Here is a 21,580-nt window from a genome sequence, read left to right as displayed (position 1 = left end):
ATTTATTGATAGAAAATTAATGAAAATTGTTCGTTATAATGTTTGTTTTTATAAAATTTAAGTTTTAAATTTAATAATTTTAATATAGTAGTAAAATAATTTCATAATATAAGAATTTTAATTTCCAATGGTAGAAATATTATTTTCAAACTAAAAATTAAATAAATTAAAATTTATCGACTTAAAATAGATGATAAATGTTGAGTATTAAGTACAATAAGAGGGGAGATTGAATCTCGAAATTGAAATTTATATTAAAGTAAACAATCAGAAGTATCGATAGTTATTGAACAAAGATTATTGAAAGAGGTTCATTATAATGTTTGTTTTTATAAAATTTAAGTTTTAAATTTAATAATTTTAATATAGTAGTAAAATAATTACATAATATAAGAATTTTAATTTCCAATGGTAGAAATATTATTTTCAAAATAAAAATTAAATAAATTAAAATTTATCAACCTAAAATAGATGATAAATGTTGAGTTTTAGGTAAAATTAGAGGGGAGATTGAATATAAAAATTGATATTTATATTAAAGTAAACAATCAGAAGTATCGACAGTTATTGAACAAAGATTATTGAAAAATGTTCGTTATAATGTTTGTTTTTATAAAATTTAAGTTTTAAATTTAATAATTTTAATATAGTAGTAAAATAATTTCATAATATAAGAATTTAGATTTCCAATGGTAAAAATATTATTTTCAAAATAAAAATTAAATAAATTAAGATTTATCGACTTAAAATAGAAGATAAATGTTGAGTTTTAAGTAAAATTAGAGGGGAGATTGAATCTAAAAATTGCAATTTATATTAAAGTAAACAATCAGAAGTATCGACAGTTATTGAACAAAGATTATTGAAAGAGGTTCATTATAATGTTTGTTTTTATTAAATTTAAGTTTTAGATTTAATAATTTTAATATAGTAGTAAAATAATTACATAATATAAGAATTTTAATTTCCAATGGTAGAAATATTATTTTCAAACTAAAAATTAAATAAATTAAAATTTATCATATTAAAATAGATGATAAATGTTGAGTTTTAAGTAAAATTAGAGGAGAGATAGAATCTAAAAATTGAAATTTATATTAAAGTAAATAATCAGAAGTATCGATAGTTATTGAACAAAGATTATTGAAAGAGGTTCATTATAATGTTTTGTTTTTATAAAATTTAAGTTTTAAATTTAATAATTTTAATATAGTAGTAAACTAATTACATAATATAAGAATTTTAATTTCCAATGGTATTAATATTATTTTCAAACTAAAAATTAAATAAATTAAAATTTATCGACTTAAAATAGATGATAAATGTTGAGTTTTAAGTAAAATTAGAGGGGAGATGGAATATAAAAATTGAAATTTATATTAAAGTAAACAATCAGAAGCATCGATATTTATTGAAAGAAAATTAATGAAAAATGTTCGTTATAATGTTTGTTTTTATAAAATTTAAGTTTTAAATTTAATAATTTTAATATAGTAGTAAAATAATTTCATAATATAAGAATTTTAATTTCCAATGGTAGAAATATTATTTTCAAACTAAAAATTAAATAAATTAAAATTTATCGACTTAAAATAGATGATAAATGTTGAGTTTTAAGTAAAATTAGAGGGGAGATTGAATCTAAAAATTGATATTTATATTAAAGTAAACAATCAGAAGTATCGATATTTATTGAAAGAAAATTAATGAAAAATGTTCGTTATAATGTTTGTTTTTATAAAATTTAAGTTTTAGATTTAATAATTTCAATATAGTAGTAAAATAATTTCATAATATAAGAATTTTAATTTCCAATGGTAGAAATATTATTTTCAAAATAAAAATTAAATAAATTAAAATTTATCAACCTAAAATAGATGATAAATGTTGAGTTTTAGGTAAAATTAGAGGGGAGATTGAATCCAAAAATTGAAATTTATATTAAAGTAAACAATCAGAAGTATCGACATTTATTGATAGAAAATTAATGAAAATTGTTCGTTATAATGTTTGTTTTTATAAAATTTAAGTTTTAAATTTAATAATTTTAATATAGTAGTAAAATAATTTCATAATATAAGAATTTTAATTTCCAATGGTAGAAATATTATTTTCAAAATAAAAATTAAATAAATTAAAATTTATCAACTTATGATAGATGTTAAATGTTGAGTTTTAAGTAAAATTAGATGGGAGATTGAATATAAAAATTGATATTTATATTAAAGTAAACAATCAGAAGTATCGACAGTTATTGAACAAAGATTATTGAAAAATGTTCGTTATAATGTTTGTTTTTATAAAATTTAAGTTTTAAATTTAATAATTTTAATATAGTAGTAAAATAATTTCATAATATAAGAATTTAGATTTCCAATGGTAAAAATATTATTTTCAAAATAAAAATTAAATAAATTAAGATTTATCGACTTAAAATAGAAGATAAATGTTGAGTTTTAAGTAAAATTAGAGGGGAGATTGAATCTAAAAATTGCAATTTATATTAAAGTAAACAATCAGAAGTATCGACAGTTATTGAACAAAGATTATTGAAAGAGGTTCATTATAATGTTTGTTTTTATTAAATTTAAGTTTTAGATTTAATAATTTTAATATAGTAGTAAAATAATTACATAATATAAGAATTTTAATTTCCAATGGTAGAAATATTATTTTCAAACTAAAAATTAAATAAATTAAAATTTATCATATTAAAATAGATGATAAATGTTGAGTTTTAAGTAAAATTAGAGGAGAGATAGAATCTAAAAATTGAAATTTATATTAAAATAAACAATCAGAAGTATCGATAGTTATTGAACAAAGATTATTGAAAGAGGTTCATTATAATGTTTTGTTTTTATAAAATTTAAGTTTTAAATTTAATAATTTTAATATAGTAGTAAACTAATTACATAATATAAGAATTTTAATTTCCAATGGTAGAAATATTATTTTCAAAATAAAAATTAAATAAATTAAAATTTATCGACTTAAAATAGATGATAAATGTTGAGTTTTAAGTAAAATTAGAGGGGAGATGGAATATAAAAATTGAAATTTATATTAAAGTAAACAATCAGAAGCATCGATATTTATTGAAAGAAAATTAATGAAAAATGTTCGTTATAATGTTTGTTTTTATAAAATTTAAGTTTTAAATTTAATAATTTTAATATAGTAGTAAAATAATTTCATAATATAAGAATTTTAATTTCCAATGGTAGAAATATTATTTTCAAACTAAAAATTAAATAAATTAAAATTTATCGACTTAAAATAGATGATAAATGTTGAGTTTTAAGTAAAATGAGAGGGGAGATTGAATCTAAAAATTGCAATTTTTATATTAAAGTAAACAATCAGAAGTATCGATATTTATTGAAAGAAAATTAATGAAAAATGTTCGTTATAATGTTTGTTTTTATAAAATTTAAGTTTTAGATTTAATAATTTCAATATAGTAGTAAAATAATTTCATAATATAAGAATTTTAATTTCCAATGGTAGAAATATTATTTTCAAAATAAAAATTAAATAAATTAAAATTTATCAACCTAAAATAGATGATAAATGTTGAGTTTTAGGTAAAATTAGAGGGGAGATTGAATCCAAAAATTGAAATTTATATTAAAGTAAACAATCAGAAGTATCGATATTTATTGATAGAAAATTAATGAAAATTGTTCGTTATAATGTTTGTTTTTATAAAATTTAAGTTTTAAATTTAATAATTTTAATATAGTAGTAAAATAATTTCATAATATAAGAATTTTAATTTCCAATGGTGGAAATATTATTTTCAAAATAAAAATTAAATAAATTAAAATTTATCATATTAAAATAGATGATAAATGTTGAGTTTTAGGTAAAATTAGAGGGGAGATTGAATCTAAAAATTGAAATTTACATTAAAGTAAACAATCAGAAGTATCGATAGTTATTGAACAAAAAATTATTGAAAAAGGTTCGTTACAATGTTTGTTTTTAGAAAATTTATGTTTTAAATATAATAATTTTAATATATTAGTAAAATAATTTCATAATATAAGAATTTTAATTTCCAATGGTAGAAATATTATTTTCAAAATAAAAATTAAATAAATTAAAATTTATCAACTTATGATAGATGTTAAATGTTGAGTTTTAAGTAAAATTAGATGGGAGATTGAATATAAAAATTGATATTTATATTAAAGTAAACAATCAGAAGTATCGATAGTTATTGAACAAAGATTATTCAAAGAGGTTCATTATAATGTTTGTTTTTATAAAATTTAAGTTTTAAATTTAATAATTTTAATATAGTAGTAAAATAATTTCATAATATAAGAATTTTTATTTCCAATGGTAGAAATATTATTTTCAAAATAAAAATTAAATAACTTAAAATTTATCAACTTAAGATAGATGATAAATGTTGAGTTTTAAGTAAAATTAGAGGGGAGATTGAATATAAAAATTGAAATTTATATTAAAGTAAACAATCAGAAGTATCGATAGTTATTGAACAAAAAATTACTGAAAAAGTTTCCTTATAATGTTTGTTTTTATCAAATTTAATTTCTAAATTTAATAATTTAAATATAGTAGTAAAATCATTTCATAATATATGAATTTTAATTGCCAATGGTAGAAACATTAATTTCAGAATAAAAATTAAATAAATTAAAATTTATCAACTTATGATAGATGTTAAATGTTGAGTTTTAAGTAAAATTAGAGGGGAGATTGAATCTAAAAATTGCAATTTATATTAAAGTAAACAATCAGAGGTATCGATATTTATTGAAAGAAAATTAATGAAAAATGTACGTTATAATGTTTGTTTTTATAAAATTTAAGTTTTAGATTTAATAATTTTAATATAGTAGTAAAATTATTTCATAATATAAGAATTTTAACTTCCAATGGTAGAAATATTATTTTCAAAATAAGAATTAAATAAATTAAAATTTATCGACTTAAAATAGATGATAAATGTTGAGTTTTAAGTAAAATGAGAGGGGAGATTGAATCTCGAAATTGAAATTTATATTAATGTAAACAATCAGAAGTATCGATATTTATTGAAAGAAAATTAATGAAAATTGTTCGTTATAATGTTTGTTTTTATAAAATTTAAGTTTTAAATTTAATAATTTTAATATAGTAGTAAAATAATTTCATAATATAAGAATTTTAATTTCCAATGGTAGAAATATTATTTTCAAACTAAAAATTAAATAAATTAAAATTTATCGACTTAAAATAGATGATAAATGTTGAGTATTAAGTACAATTAGAGGGGAGATTGAATCTCGAAATTGAAATTTATATTAAAGTAAACAATCAGAGGTATCGATAATTATTGAAAGAAAATTAATGAAAAATGTTTGTTATAATGCTTGTTTTTATAAAATTTATGTTTTAGATTTAATAATTTTAATATAGTAGTAAAATAATTTCATAATATAAGAATTTTAACTTCCAATGGTAGAAATATTATTTTCAAAATAAAAATTAAATAAATTAAAATTTATCAACCTAAAATAGATGATAAATGTTGAGTTTTAGGTAAAATTAGAGGGGAGATTGAATCCAAAAATTGAAATTTATATTAAAGTAAACAATCAGAAGTATCGATATTTATTGATAGAAAATTAATGAAAATTGTTCGTTATAATGTTTGTTTTTATAAAATTTAAGTTTTAAATTTAATAATTTTAATATAGTAGTAAAATAATTTCATAATATAAGAATTTTAATTTCCAATGGTAGAAATATTATTTTCAAAATAAAAATTAAATAAATTAAAATTTATCGACTTAAAATAGATGATAAATGTTGAGTATTAAGTACAATAAGAGGGGAGATTGAATCTCGAAATTGAAATTTATATTAAAGTAAACAATCAGAAGTATCGATAGTTATTGAATAAAGATTATTGAAAGAGGTTCATTATAATGTTTGTTTTTATAAAATTTAAGTTTTAAATTTAATAATTTTAATATAGTAGTAAAATAATTTCATAATATAAGAATTTTAATTTCCAATGGTAGAAATATTATTTTCAAAATAAAAATTAAATAAATTAAAATTTATCAACCTAAAATAGATGATAAATGTTGAGTTTTAGGTAAAATTAGAGGGGAGATTGAATCTAAAAATTGAAATTTATATTAAAGTAAACAATCAGAAGTATCGATAGTTATTGAACAAAGATTATTGAAAGAGGTTCATTATAATGTTTGTTTTTATAAAATTTAAGTTTTAAATTTAATAATTTTAATATAGTAGTAAAATAATTACATAATATAAGAATTTTAATTTCCAATGGTATTAATATTATTTTCAAACTAAAAATTAAATAAATTAAAATTTATCGACTTAAAATAGATGATAAATGTTGAGTTTTAAGTAAAATTAGAGGGGAGATTGAATCCAAAAATTGAAATTTATATTAAAGTAAACAATCAGAAGTATCGATATTTATTGATAGAAAATTAATGAAAATTGTTCGTTATAATGTTTGTTTTTATAAAATTTAAGTTTTAAATTTAATAATTTTAATATAGTAGTAAAATAATTTCATAATATAAGAATTTTAATTGCCAATGGTGAGAAATATTATTTTCAAAATAAAAATTAAAGAAATTAAAATTTATCAACTTAAAATAGATGTTAATTGTTGAGTTTTAAGTAAAATTAGAGGGGAGATTGAATCTGAAAATTGAAATTTATTTTAAAGTAAACAATCAGAAGTATCGATAGTTATTGAACAAAGATTATTGAAAGAGGTTCATTATAATGTTTGTTTTTATAAAATTTAAGTTTTAGATTTAATAATTTTAATATAGTAGTAAAATCATTTCATAATATATGAATTTTAATTGCCAATGGTAGAAACATTAATTTCAGAATAAAAAATAAATAAATTAAAATTTATCAACTTATGATAGATGTTAAGTGTTGAGTTTTAAGTAAAATTAGAGGGGAGATTGAATCTAAAAATTGCAATTTATATTAAAGTAAACAATCAGAGGTATCGATATTTATTGAAAGAAAATTAATGAAAAATGTACGTTATAATGTTTGTTTTTATAAAATTTAAGTTTTAGATTTAATAATTTTAATATAGTAGTAAAATAATTTCATAATATAAGAATTTTAATTTCCAATGGTAGAAATATTATTTTCAAACTAAAAATTAAATAAATTAAAATTTATCATATTAAAATAGATGATAAATGTTGAGTTTTAGGTAAAATTAGAGGGGAGATTGAATCTAAAAATTGAAATTTATATTAAAGTAAACAATCAGAAGTATCGATAGTTATTGAACAAAGATTATTGAAAGAGGTTCATTATAATGTTTTGTTTTTATAAAATTTAAGTTTTAAATTTAATAATTTTAATATAGTAGTAAACTAATTACATAATATAAGAATTTTAATTTCCAATGGTATTAATATTATTTTCAAACTAAAAATTAAATAAATTAAAATTTATCGACTTAAAATAGATGATAAATGTTGAGTTTTAAGTAAAATTAGAGGGGAGATGGAATATAAAAATTGAAATTTATATTAAAGTAAACAATCAGAAGCATCGATATTTATTGAAAGAAAATTAATGAAAAATGTTCGATATAATGTTTGTTTTTATAAAATTTAAGTTTTAAATTTAATAATTTTAATATAGTAGTAAAATAATTTCATAATATAAGAATTTTAATTTGCAATGGTAGAAATATTATTTTCAAAATAAAAATTAAATGAATTAAAATTTATCAACCTAAAATAGATAATAAATGTTGAGTTTTAGGTAAAATTAGAGGGGAGATTAAATCTAAAAATTGAAATTTATATTAAAGTAAACAATCAGAAGTATCGATAATTATTGAAAGAAAATTAATGAAAAATGTTTGTTATAATGTTTTGTTTTTATAAAATTTATGTTTTAGATTTAATAATTTTAATATAGTAGTAAAATAATTTCATAATATAAGAATTTTAATTTCCAATGGTAGAAATATTATTTTCAAACTAAAAATTAAATAAATTAAAATTTATCGACTTAAAATAGATGATAAATGTTGAGTTTTAAGTAAAATGAGAGGGGAGATTGAATCTCGAAATTGAAATTTATATTAATGTAAACAATCAGAAGTATCGATATTTATTGAAAGAAAATTAATCAAAAATGTTTGTTATAATGTTTGTTTTTATAAAATTTAAGTTTTAGATTTAATAATTTCAATATAGTAGTAAGATAATTTCATAATATAAGAATTTAGATTTCCAATGGTAAAAATATTATTTTCAAAATAAAAATTAAATAAATTAAGATTTATCGACTTAAAATAGAAGATAAATGTTGAGTTTTAAGTAAAATTAGAGGGGAGATTGAATCTAAAAATTGCAATTTATATTAAAGTAAACAATCAGAAGTATCGACAGTTATTGAACAAAGATTATTGAAAGAGGTTCATTATAATGTTTGTTTTTATTAAATTTAAGTTTTAGATTTAATAATTTTAATATAGTAGTAAAATAATTACATAATATAAGAATTTTAATTTCCAATGGTAGAAATATTATTTTCAAACTAAAAATTAAATAAATTAAAATTTATCATATTAAAATAGATGATAAATGTTGAGTTTTAAGTAAAATTAGAGGAGAGATAGAATCTAAAAATTGAAATTTATATTAAAATAAACAATCAGAAGTATCGATATTTATTGAAAGAAAATTAATGAAAATGTTCGTTATAATGTTTGTTTTTATAAAAATTAAGTTTTAAATTTAATAATTTTAATATAGTAGTAAAATAATTACATAATATAAGAATTTTAATTTCCAATGGTAGAAATATTCTTTTCAAAACAAAAATTAAAATATTTTAAATATTTAAATTTAAATTTAAATATTATTCGCAACTTTTTATAAAGATAAAGCACGTTATGTTTACTAAATGAAGTCTCCGTACTTTTACTGAATGCTTCAGGAGTATGAAGGGAAAGCTGAGAGTTCTGAGACATAAAGCTTCGAAACCATTCATACGATGCCGTTTCATTCTTTATCCAATTTTGAGAAATATTTTTGTGATTTTCTTTAGTAAATAAAACTGCAAAATTTCTTGTTCGAATCGGTGAAAGATCATAATGAAGGTTTGTCGAAGCCAATCGATATTCTATAAATAACTTTTCTTCTTCGTTTATAAATATTTGTGATGTCACGAAACGATGTTATATTGGATAAAAAAGGATAAGAACTAAGTTTGAGTATCAAAACTTACATGTTTCGTTTTAAACCTTCTTTCGTAAAATCATTAAAACGTTTTTGTACTTTTATTTATTTATTTAACTAAGAATAAAATTTTTGGATACTGTTTCGTTCACTCGCGGAGAGACGCGTTCGCGAGAAAGCACGTCAACGGGAGTTGTAAGTTCTCGTTACGATTAGATAATCGACGCCGTGAAATGTGCGGTCCCCTATTTCGGTTAGGATAACAGAGGTAATTAAATTGATTATGACACGGATATAACAAGTTATTAGTTCAAGTTTATTATAACCACTGATATACAAACGAAATATGAATTGATAGAAAATAATTGTAATTTCTAAGTTCGAGTAGAATAACGCAAGTTCAAATGGTGAAAGGTCGAAAACGGAAGAGCGACTTTAATTTCAATCGTCAGACCTCTCGAGATATGTCGTTTGAATCTTCAAAAGAGACTGATTGCCCTTAGATCAATTCTTTGTCTTCTCGGGCAGACGACCCCCACTACGGACCGAAATCGACGTTTCTGGAACTCGCTACTTGGCGACAACTATGCGCTGGTCGATACATTGTATATTTTTCGACGGTTAGAAATACATACGATCTATACTAAGCCTCGTGGCGTAACAGCATCATACGTGACAAAACGAACTTTCCCGAATCTTTTCGTAGTAAACAATAAACTGTTAGAAAACGAATTACTAGAGAGATGTTTGTTCGATCTGAAGGACCTTAGCTGGAATTTGCTAAGATTTACGATGGGTCCTTGAGGCCATTGTGGGTACGCCGTGATGTTTTGCGGACATCTGGTTGCCAGCCTGGCCGCGGTGTGTGGCCTGGTCGAGGTAGAGTGTCGCCAGACGTAATAGATACCGTTATTAATGCATGTAATTCGTTTCCAGTTCTTAATCACCCTCTATTCGCCTAATGGATTTCATAAAAGTTGACCGTGCGAATCATAAACTACAAGTGATAATTGCTTCCATTTGTCCTGCGAGTATTTCCAAAATGTTTGGAAGCGCTAGTTCGGTAAGCGAACCTTCCTTGAATACTTCTGACTAATAGCACGCTTCAATAACCATAAAACTAGAAATGTAACTAAAATAACTGTAATCCAACAACAATAACTAAAGAGAAACTAAGGAAGAAAAGTATATTGGATCATGATGATGTGCGAGATAATATTCTTGTATATAGAGAATAGTTCATTTTAATCTATAAAGCCAATTATATTCTCGAATTATTTATTGATTCAAGAATATTTCAAACAGGATTTGTTTGGTTGAGAGTAATGTTGGATATTATTGAATAAATTTTGCGGACAGTTTAAATAAGAAGCGGAAACGAATTATTTGTTGTTTGAACAAGTCTAAAGACAATGTGTATTAATGTAACGAGATTAATTGTTATTTACAAATACAATTTTATTTTTTGTTTATTACTTTTATTTGTTATTTATCGATCGTAGAGGGAATTTATTTTTACATAAATATAACGTTTCAATCAGAAAGATTAAAACTTGTAACTTTTATTTGGAATTATGTATTTTTTTGGCATCATTTGATAATGCTTCTCAAGATGAATTCTCATTAACCTTCCATGTATATTACCGACTTTAATTAATTTTTGAGATATTGTGTGATAAATTCACTGATTTTTCCGGGAAAACATTTCTCAAGTAGGTCAAAAGCGTGGCTGGGTGGTCTTGTTCGCGTCTAAAGTTCCACGTATCAAATATTGCATCTTGTGAAATAAGTACTATCGAATCATGAGAAGAACAATATATAGTTCCATTTGAATTTTATCTTGAACTTTACGTTGAATTTGAACTTTACCTCCATATCTCGGGGAATAATGATGTAAATAAGTTAGTCTTTGTTAAAAATGTGCCCTAATTGTACCATACAATCGCCATGTAACAAATTTTTGGTATCTGCAATACGTCAGGCAATAAAGGGCTGTCCATACTTACCGCGGATAAACCATGTATTAAAAAGGTATTTTTGGTATATGTAGAAATAATTAAATTTGATATATGTGTATAAACCAATATATTCCATGTATATATTAAAAAGATAATATATAATAATATATATACTACTACCATACGTAATATACTAGTGGAAATCCTAACACTATGTACTTATACTATAAATTAATATTAATACATATTAATAGACATGAATACCGATACTAATACTATACGATATTAAACATCATCCTAATAATTTTACTTTTGACAAATAAATAATTAGTTTCGAGGTCAGGGATTTCCATCTTGCACTCAGCGCAGGCGTTCCTGCTTAGTTACTTTTCAAAGATTCAATGTTTGTCCAGGCAAGCCACTGACGAAACGTTTCAATAAAAGCCCAATAATATGCATATAGTAAATGACATTAATATTCGGCAATGTATTATGGCAGATATTATATTACTGTATCTACAGATACAACTTTGGTGGGTCAAATTGAGATTATATTACTGTATCTACAGATACTTGTCCTACCAAAGTTGTCCTCTTGGAACATCATTGTAATTCCGAATAATAAAGGAAATTATTACTTGCGGAAGTTGTAAGGTATAACGAATGAAGAATTTACCATTCGATTTATATAACAAACGAAATTGTAACATATACTAGGCAGTACCGCTACTCACCGATGAATCAAGAGAAGATACATCATTAATTTGAAGCTCTGTTATTCCAAGAAATAATTAGACCGTCCATTTCATCGTATAACTTCACTTTGAAAATATCGGATGCCGATGACACTGAACATTGGCGCATGATAATTAATTTCTGTACACTGAACGAAAAAACAAAGCGACAAGTATCCACTATCACAAATTACCGAAACTCTGGACCAATTAAGTGGTGTAAAGTATTTCTCAATCTTTGAGCTCGCAAATGAATTTCAACGTTACATATATCAAGTATTAATTCAATGAAATATAAATTCAAAATTATTTGAATGATATAATAGTCTACTCTTCGTCTCTACAGAAAGTCAAAATTTAAAGATTGTTGGATCACCTGAAAAATTACGGATTTACTTTCCCCACCAATATAAGTGAATTTCTGCGTAAAGAAGTTACATACTTGAGGCATAATTTCTACCGACAGTGTCAAACCAGGTCCATGGAAACTCCATGCGGTAGAAAATTTTCTTACTCCAAATTTTTCAGAATCCAACAATCCAGAATCCAAGGACATCTAACAATTCTTAGGATTGACAAGTCACATATTATCGTCGTTATCAGAGACTATTTCGTTAACGCAAAATCGTTGATTCAGCTGCTAGAAATAGAAATCCGTTTGAAATGGACTGCTGAACAATATAAGCACTTTGAAAATCTGCAAGACGAAGCCTGCATAAAATTAATACTACTTGGTTAACGAGCCATGTCCTCGTTTCCTTTGCCACTCACTCTTTCGCACCCTACCCCGGTCGGGACCGATGCAGGACGACGGGGAGCTCCACGTGAAGGTGAGGTGAATGGTCTTGACAGATATGGGCCCGCCAACTTCTCCGAAGTTCTCCGCACCGGATCAGCGATCTGACGGGCGCCACAGCGCCGACCAGCCGCCACCCGACTATAGGTGAACATCAGATACATCGGGGTTTCTCAGGGCATGATGCTACGCACTGAGAACCCATACCCGCCTCGTGCTCCCCAAGTTCTTGTATTTGCTAAGTTTCAAGCAAATAGGACAATCCTTATTTTTAGTGGTTCTTGTATATACTAAATTCAACCAAATAGAACAGATCCATAATTTTTAGGTTCTTGTACATGCTAAGTTTCAAAACAGAACACAACCAAGTCACCTCCTCCAACCGAGTACCCTCAGCCAAGGCGCGTCATCTGTCGAGCAGCTCCCGCCGAGACCGCGCCTCGGCGACCGCGACCGTCGCTCCAACTTCGCCCAGCAGACCTCGATTGCGGAGATAGATCTCGCGACACCTCAGGGTCTGCAGCTCGAACGCGGAAAGCCCATCGAGCCCCACCGCTGCCGCCGCCGAAATGATGCGAAAACCCCACGTAATTCTGATGGCCACCGACCTGTGCAGTCTGCTGGTCGCTCAGGGACTACGGCTGCTGGTCGCTCAGGGACTACGGCTGCTGGCACTCAGGTCCCCTGCCCAGATCGATTGCTCGCACCACGCCGGCGTCTTGGCTACGCACTCCTACACAGGGCACCGCCGCAACCTCGTCGGCCAATCCTCACGGGATGGGAAGCAAGCTCCCTCTGCCGTTCTGCCACCTCCTCCAACCGAGTACCCTCAGCCACTGCGCGCCTTCTGTCGAGCAGCTCCCACCGAGACCGCGACCGTCGCTCCAATTTCGCCCAGCAGACCTCGATTGCGGAGATAGATCTCGCGACACCTCAGGGTCTGCAGCTCGAACGCGGAAAGCCCATCGAGCCCTGCCGCTGCCGCCGCCGAAATGATGCGAAAACCCCACGTAATTCTGATGGCCACCGACATGTGCAGTCTGCTGATCGCTCAGGGACTACGGCTGCTGGTCGCTCAGGGACTACGGCTGCTGGTCGCTCAGGGACTACGGCTGCTGGCACTCAGGTCCCCTGCCCAGATCGATTGCTCGCACCACGCCGGCGTACTGCCTACACACCCCGACACCGGGCACGCCAAGCGATCGATTGCTCGCACCACGCCGGCGTACTGCCTACGCACTCCGACACCGGGCACGCCCAGCCGAGGCAGCTGTCACGTAAAAATTAAGATAAAAGCAAGAAACTTGTTTGCTTCCTAACAGGAGATCGAGTTCTTTATTTTTTTTTTTTTTGCCTCAATTTGTACAATACTGTTTTCGTTTCGCCATGATACAATTTTTTGGTATTTGAGTTAGTTAAGTAATTTTTTTTAGACTGACTGAATGATTTGGAACGAAGCATTTATATTCTTTTATTCGTTGGAGTGGGAGCAGTCTTTGGTCGTACATATATGCCGTCCAGGCGCCTGAGAACGGATACTGGTTTATCATATAGCTGCTTGATTTGCACCTGTGACATTCCCCCCTTCCTAGATTGAACTTGGTCCCTCAAGTTGTCTTCAGAAGACTTTCGTTGAATCGGACTTGACGTGGCTTGAAAATTACAGCTGATTCCTCCTCTTCCTCAAGAGGAATTATGTATCGGTTGGAATATGGATGTTGGGTGTCGAGGCCAGGGTGCTTGGTACTGGCGGGGCTGTCGCATTGTGGCTGATGATTACGGTTTCATTTCGGCAGCGCAATAGATTGATACATAATTTGTTCGGTATACATTTCCTGATGCATTCGAATACCCCTATTTTGTTTAATCCATATATACCTAGTATGCCTAATGCTATGTACCCTAATGTCTGGAGCGTGGTTAGTCCCCAATACTGTATATCTTTGATTCTGTGTTTGAAATTAAGGGTTTCTATCTCGTCGCCTATTTTATCGATCGTGGTTTTATAGCCTTGTAAATTGTCTATTACCTTTGGTGCTCGCTCGAGTTTATCTAACAGATGAGTGAAACTATCGTTTGTTTTGAGCGCTAGGGTTTTTGTTTTGATTTCGTATTTGACTTCGTTTTTTGTTTCGCCTATACGCATGTGTTCGTCTTTGTACTGTATATCGCAAGATGATAGAAGGCTTGTCAAGTTTTTGCAAAGTGTGTTTCGTTTGGCAAATTGTGTCTATTTCTATCGGATTTGCCGGTATCGCAATGTAACAGTTGCTAGTTTTGAGTGGTATAAAGCTAATGTCTTCGATCTTAAGTACAGTTATTTGGCAATGTTCAATGTGAGGTTTGAAGTTTATTATTTAGCTGCGACAATCGGTTTTCGAGTTTCTGTCATGAATTGGTAGTGTTTGTTTGCGTATAGTGGTTCCGGCTTGATTCTTACAAAGTTTGTTGAGGTATTCGATATCAGTGTTTATAAATGAAAGACCTGAGGTTAAATATATCTGATGTTCGACTACTGGAGCCAAAAATACTCCATTTCTCTTACTCGGGATAGGATATATCTGTAATATGTTCCATTCTGTGTTAGAGACTAAAGGTAAAGACTAATTAATTATTCCTTGTTTGCCTAATATCATGACGTTAAGTATTTCATCTAATTGGAAGTGTAAAGTTTGCATCGCGGTGTCGAGTTTCATGATCATCTTAAGTATAAATCTATCGATATTTGCCTGCCATTGTTGTTTTAATATATCGCTATGTGATTTTTCTAAGTGGTTTAGATTTTCTGACTTTACAATTTTTCTATCAAGTGCTGTTTGATTCGCTATTATCGTCTTGATTTTATTATTGTCATCGAATAGTTTGTCCATATTCTCGTTTATGAGCGTAAGATCGGTATCGTCGAGAGTTCCGAACAAACTTTTCGATACGGAACCTATGATGTTGAGTAAACCTCGTTTGCTTCGGGTATGTGTTAACGCTTTTAAGTGTTTTGCGAGTTGTTTTAGATTATTGATACGATTTTGTAATCCGTCTAACTGTTCAGCGTATTCTTTGCTGGTTGCACGTGAGTCTATTGTTAATTTATATGATTCTATTGTGCTTATCTGCTCGTATATGTCGCTAGTGTCTAATCCTACTATAACATTGGCAATATCGCTGTACAAATATCCTTTTCCTATGTTTTCTACGAATACAGAGTTTCTTTCCAATGGGGTAATATTTATTTGCGCGGATACTATTCCGGCAAAGAGGAGCGTCGACCTGGAAAGTAAGGTTTTAAACGATTACCGTGTATTTTTTTGTTTTGAATCAAACAGTATGGAGTACATACTTTATCAATCGTGTACGGTCCTAACCATTCCACGTCAAGTTTATGCCTTTTATGATCGTTATGTATTAAGACGGAGTCTTCTTCTTTGAAAACTGATTAAGGTTTTATAATTTTACGTTTTTGATCGCGCTGATATCGCTGTTTACTTTTGATCAACGTTCCGCGAGCGTGTTGGAGTCTAGAGTCCCATTCTTTTTTGCGGAACGTGACTTCGTCTGCGTATGTGCGTTGCGGATTCTTGGATATCGTGGAGGGAAGATTGGCTTGGTGTCCGAATGTGAGTTCGAACGTCGTGTAACCAGTGGAGTCGTGTATCATTGTGTTATATGCAAGGCGTACAAAGTTAAGTTGATCGTCCCATTCTTCGTCCGAATTTCGCTGTATCGATTTTAACATGTCTGTTACTACTGCGCGTGTTCGCTCTAACGATCCGTTACTTGGTGGGTGGAAGGATGTCGTTTTGATATGTTTGATTTTGAACGCGTCTTCGTACTGTTGCATCAAACTAGATATAAAATTTTGTCCGCGGTCGGTTAGTATCTTTTTTGGAGCGGAAAAGATGTAAATGTAGTGATTCAAGAGTGCGTTCCAAATTGTTTCCGTTTGCTGAGTTTTTAGTGGCACGAGTATTAAGTATTTTGTCAGTTCGTCATGTATGGATAGTCTCATTTTATAGATAATTTTATTATCTACAATATTCTACTGACACTTTTTCACGTATGGTAAATAATTTTTAAGATATAGAGGAAATGTAAGAAAAACTCCCGTTTTTTTTATTTAATCGATATGATGTTTATAAAGTTATAAAGTTGCTTGTCTTGTAGATTAGATTATATAGATTATATAGTAACATGATCTAATCTATATCGTTCCGAATCATATGATACAAAAACGTTTCTACCAAGAATTTGTTTCTAATACAATCAGATTATATTCGATTATATTATACAATCAGAATACATATCAGTTTATTTCAAACAGAATATTCGTAGGAGGGCCGTTCCTCTCGTTTTGTATCGAGTCAGAGACCGGCTGAGCATCTTAGGAGTAACGATAGTGAAATGCAATTCAAATTGTATAATTGAGAAATATTACAAACCGTTGTAAAACGTATATTACTTACAGATTATCCAAAGTGAAAAGGTGTAAATTTGGCTGTATGTTATAGTTTCGGTTCACGATAAGGATCCCGATATTCTTCTTATTGATTCTTAGGAAACATGCACGTGTGACGATAACTCGACTTGATGATGCTGCACGACGCATGTACAATGATAAGGAATAAGGACGTCTTTCAGCTTCTTTTCATTTCTGGCTAGTATCACGCGCCGACACCGATAACAAAGATCAGCTATATTCTTTTTAATAGAACCATCCATTTTTTAACACGTTAATCAATCTGTTAATCAATCTGCATTTCTCATAAAAGGATAGTGACCTTTTATGTCGAGAAACCATTAGTACTGAACGAAAAACCTTTGGAAAAGCTGAATAATATAAATAAAATAATTAAATTTTAGGTTTTTGTCGTTTTTTATCACTATAATATTAATTATTTGTATTGAGGGTATTATAATAGTATATACTATAATAGTATATAATATTATAATTTACAACTGCATAATGTTATATAGTGCTTTAAGTTAATAATGTTATATATTAAGACGTCCTTAGTGAGGAGTCCCCACACTTCTAGCAGCAAAATGACGTTCGGTCCCGCGCGATTGGACATGGATTTTGTGACGCCAGCGAAAAGGCGTATGGAGCATGTGTTTACCTTCGAACTAGGAATCCTGATGGGCATATCTGGACGCGACTCCTTACTGCGAAATCAAAGGTAGCTCCCCTCAAATCTCAAACCATTCCAAGATTGGAACTGAGCGGAGCACTTCTTCTGGCGTCGCTGACCACCGCCGTCCTTCAAGCATTGTCAAAACCCATAACGCGCATCGTTTATTGGACGGACTCCACCATCGTTCTTCATTGGATTAACACGTCGCCCCACACGCTGAAAACTTTTGTCGCTAATCGAGTGGCAGATATTCAAAGGCAGACCCAGACCTCAGAATGGCGTCATCTTTCCACAACGGACAACCCCGCGGATCTCATCTCGCGAGGTCAAACACCAGAAGATCTGCTACGATCAACCATGTGGCAACAAGGACCGAAATGGCTCCAAAAAGCTGAAAAATACTGGCCGAAATGGAACCCTGTACCATTGACCGAAATACCAGAGCAGAAGAAGGCAACCTGTTTGTCTTTGATTTCCGCTGACCACAGTCCACTAGAGAGATTTTCCTCGTGGCCGAAATTAATCAGAATCACAGCTCGCTGCCTACGATGGCGGCAACCAAGGCATCGAGGGAACCCCCTAACCGCGCAGGACTTATCCATTGCGCATAACAAAATAATCAAATTGCTCCAACGTTGCTACTTCGCTGATGACATTCGACAGCTCCAAATCAATCAAAAGTCCACATTGAAAGGGAAGCTACAGCGACTCAATCCCTTTTTGGACAAGGATGGGATGCTACGAGTTGGAGGCCGACTCAGTCACTCAACACTGCCTTTCAGCCAGAAACACCCCATCATCTTACCCAAGTCAACGGTTACGACGCTCATAATCGAGCACGAACATCGCCTGAGTCTACATGCCGGGACTCAAGCCACTTTATACGCCCTCCGAAGATCCTATTGGCCAATCGATGGCCGCAGTCAAGTATGGAGCACGTTGAAGAACTGCGTACGGTGCTGCCGAGCTAATCCACCTCCAGTGGATTATGTAATGGGCGATCTCCCAGCAGCACGGATAACAGAATCACGGCCGTTCACCAACATCGGAATAGACTATTGCGGGCCCTTTTTTGTCAAGGAACGAAAGGATCACAACCGACGGAAGATAAAGGTGTACGTGGCAATCTTTATATGTCTCGCAGTAAAAGCAGTTCACATTGAGCTGGTTAGTGACCTCACAAGCGAGGCTTTCATTGCTGCACTACGAAGATTCATTGCTCGCCGAGGATTCTGCTCAAGTATCCACACGGACAACGGCACCAACTTCGTCGGCGCAAACAACGAGCTCCGAGAACTACGGAACCTCCTACGGTCCGACGATCATAAGGCAAAGGTTCAGTCCTTTTTAGCCGACAGACAGATCGAGTGGCACTTCATTCCTCCCAATTCACCGCATTTCGGCGGGTTGTGGGAAGCTGCAGTGAAGTCTTTCAAACGACACCTCAGACGTGTCGCAGGTAACGAGCTTCTATCATTAGAGGGCCTTAACACCCTCATCATTGAGATCGAGTCGATCCTCAATTCCCGTCCGCTGACTCCGATCTCCACCGATCCAAACGATCTCCTCGTCCTTACTCCCGGTCACTTCCTTATCGGAGATTCACTAACATGTTTACGAGATCGAGAGTTCACAGATACTCCAACCAATCGTCTATCCAGCTGGCAACATATTCAACAGCTCAAGCAGCACTTCTGGCGCCGCTGGCATCGAGAGTATCTCAATGAGTTAAACGTACGCAACAAATGGAGCAAGGGGAGTCACGACATTCGAGAAGGGACCATCGTCCTCCTCAGAGACGATAACGCCCCCCCAATGCAATGGCCACTGGGCAGAATCATCAAGGTCCATCCCGGCGCAGACGGCATCATCCGGACGGCTACCGTTCGAACAGCAACGAATTCCATAGATCGGAGCATCAAACGGATGGTACCACTACCGAGCAGATCGACACCAGATGACTCCAACCTAATCAGCAGCAACGCGGACTAATGCGAGATCCACCTCGCCAAATCAATCACATCATTTTGATCGGTACCCTCTCAACGGGGGGAGGATGTTACGTCGCCCGACTCTCTACCTGGGCCGGACCTCACATCGCGGACGGATGGCAGCCAGATGTCCGCACATCCTTATCGCGTACTCTTGAAAACACTCGCAGCCCGACTATAAATCACAGAAAAATCTGGCGAAAGTCTTTCATTGCAAACAAGGGCTTTTCCACGAAAGCGTTTTCTAAGGTTTCTGGTTAGCATCTGGAAAACACGTGAACGCTAAGTGTTCACACGTGCGATGCCTCCTACTCCCAACTTTCCATCGAGGGTGGCTAATACCCTTCCTAGTCCATCGATAGTCTTACTAACCAATAGAAACAATTTCTATTACCCTCACTTCTCCAACCAAAAACTGTCATCAACAAATCAGATGACTCCGTGCGTTAGACACACCCATCCTTAGCTCACCTCCGACACAGCATCGTCACGATCAAGTCAGTTCGTCTTCGTCGTCAATTCAATCAACACGTTTACCACGATCGCTCAGTCCAACGAACTCATTGTGAAGTATCGTAAAGTCGCAATCTAACATTCGGCAAGTCATTCAAGTATAATTCTAGCCACCGAGGCACTAAACAGTAACTTCAATTCACGCGAACGAGACATTCGATTCTTCGCGTCAACATACTTCGGACGGTTCTTGCATTCATTCGGCAAGCTAGTCTAATAATTTCACACGATATCGGGATTCATCGCGTTAACCGATATCCATTACAACATATTTATATATACGTTCCAAGTGTTGTGAAAAGTGGCGAAATAAATAAAAATAGATAACTGGAAACTACAGTTATTTCACTCTAACCACCCCTATTGTCGTAACTGAAATCAGGGGATCGCTCTGCTCGTGGTGTCGATCAGTAGATCGTAACGGGAATTTACGACTCCCGTTGACGCTCCTAACGGAGACTCGTCTCCCCGCGACTGGACGAACAAACACGCGATATAATTCGATTCTACGTGTGGATTAAACGTTTTTATCGTTCGAATTTGTTTAGAAAAAAATTTTCGTTCCAAGGGTTTTTTCGAGTTATTTCCTTAAAAAGCGTTATAAAGCACAAATATTTTTACACAAATCGCGATATAATTCGATTCTACGCGCGGATTAAACGTTTTTTAGGTTCAAATTTGTTTAGAAAAAAATTTTCATTCCAAGGGTTTTTTCGAGTTATTTCCTTAAAAAGCGTTATAAAGCACAAATATTTTTACACAAATCGCAATATAATCCAATGGTAGAAATACTATTTTCAGTATAAAAATTAAATAAATTAAAATTCATCAACTTGAAATAGATGATAAATGTTGAGTTTTAGGTAAAATTAGAGGGGAGATTGAATCTTAAAATTGAAATTTATATTAACGTAAACAATCAAAAGTATGGATAGTTATTGAACAAAAAATTATTGAAAAAGGTTCGTTACAATGTTTGTTTTTAGAAAATTTATGTTTTAAATATAATAATTTTAATATATTAGTAAAATAATTTCATAATATAAGAATTTTAATTTCCAATGGTAGAAATATTATTTTCAATCTAAAAATTATATAAATTAAAATTTATTGACTTAAAATAGATGTTAAATGTTGTGTTTAGGTAAAATTAGAGGGGAGATTGAATCTAAAAATTGAAATTTATATTAAAGTAAACAATCAGAAGTATCGATATTTATTGAAAGAAA

At 30.4% G+C, this 21,580-nt stretch overlaps 1 protein-coding gene across 1 annotated transcript; it reads left to right on the top strand.

Moving 5' to 3' along the window:
* The first annotated feature begins 17,758 nt into the window (after positions 1–17,758).
* LOC132915932 (uncharacterized) lies at positions 17,759–19,839 on the top strand. Its single transcript, XM_060975700.1, has 2 exons — positions 17,759–17,763; positions 17,844–19,839. Exons 1-2 carry the CDS (start codon positions 17,759–17,761, stop codon positions 19,837–19,839), a joined length of 2,001 nt encoding a protein of 666 aa, XP_060831683.1.
* Positions 19,840–21,580: the final 1,741 nt, after the last annotated feature.

Source organism: Bombus pascuorum, unplaced genomic scaffold (genome assembly GCF_905332965.1).
Source record: "Bombus pascuorum unplaced genomic scaffold, iyBomPasc1.1, whole genome shotgun sequence".
Classification (NCBI taxonomy): Eukaryota; Metazoa; Arthropoda; class Insecta; order Hymenoptera; family Apidae; genus Bombus; species Bombus pascuorum.
This window is presented reverse-complemented; position numbering and strand designations above follow the sequence as displayed.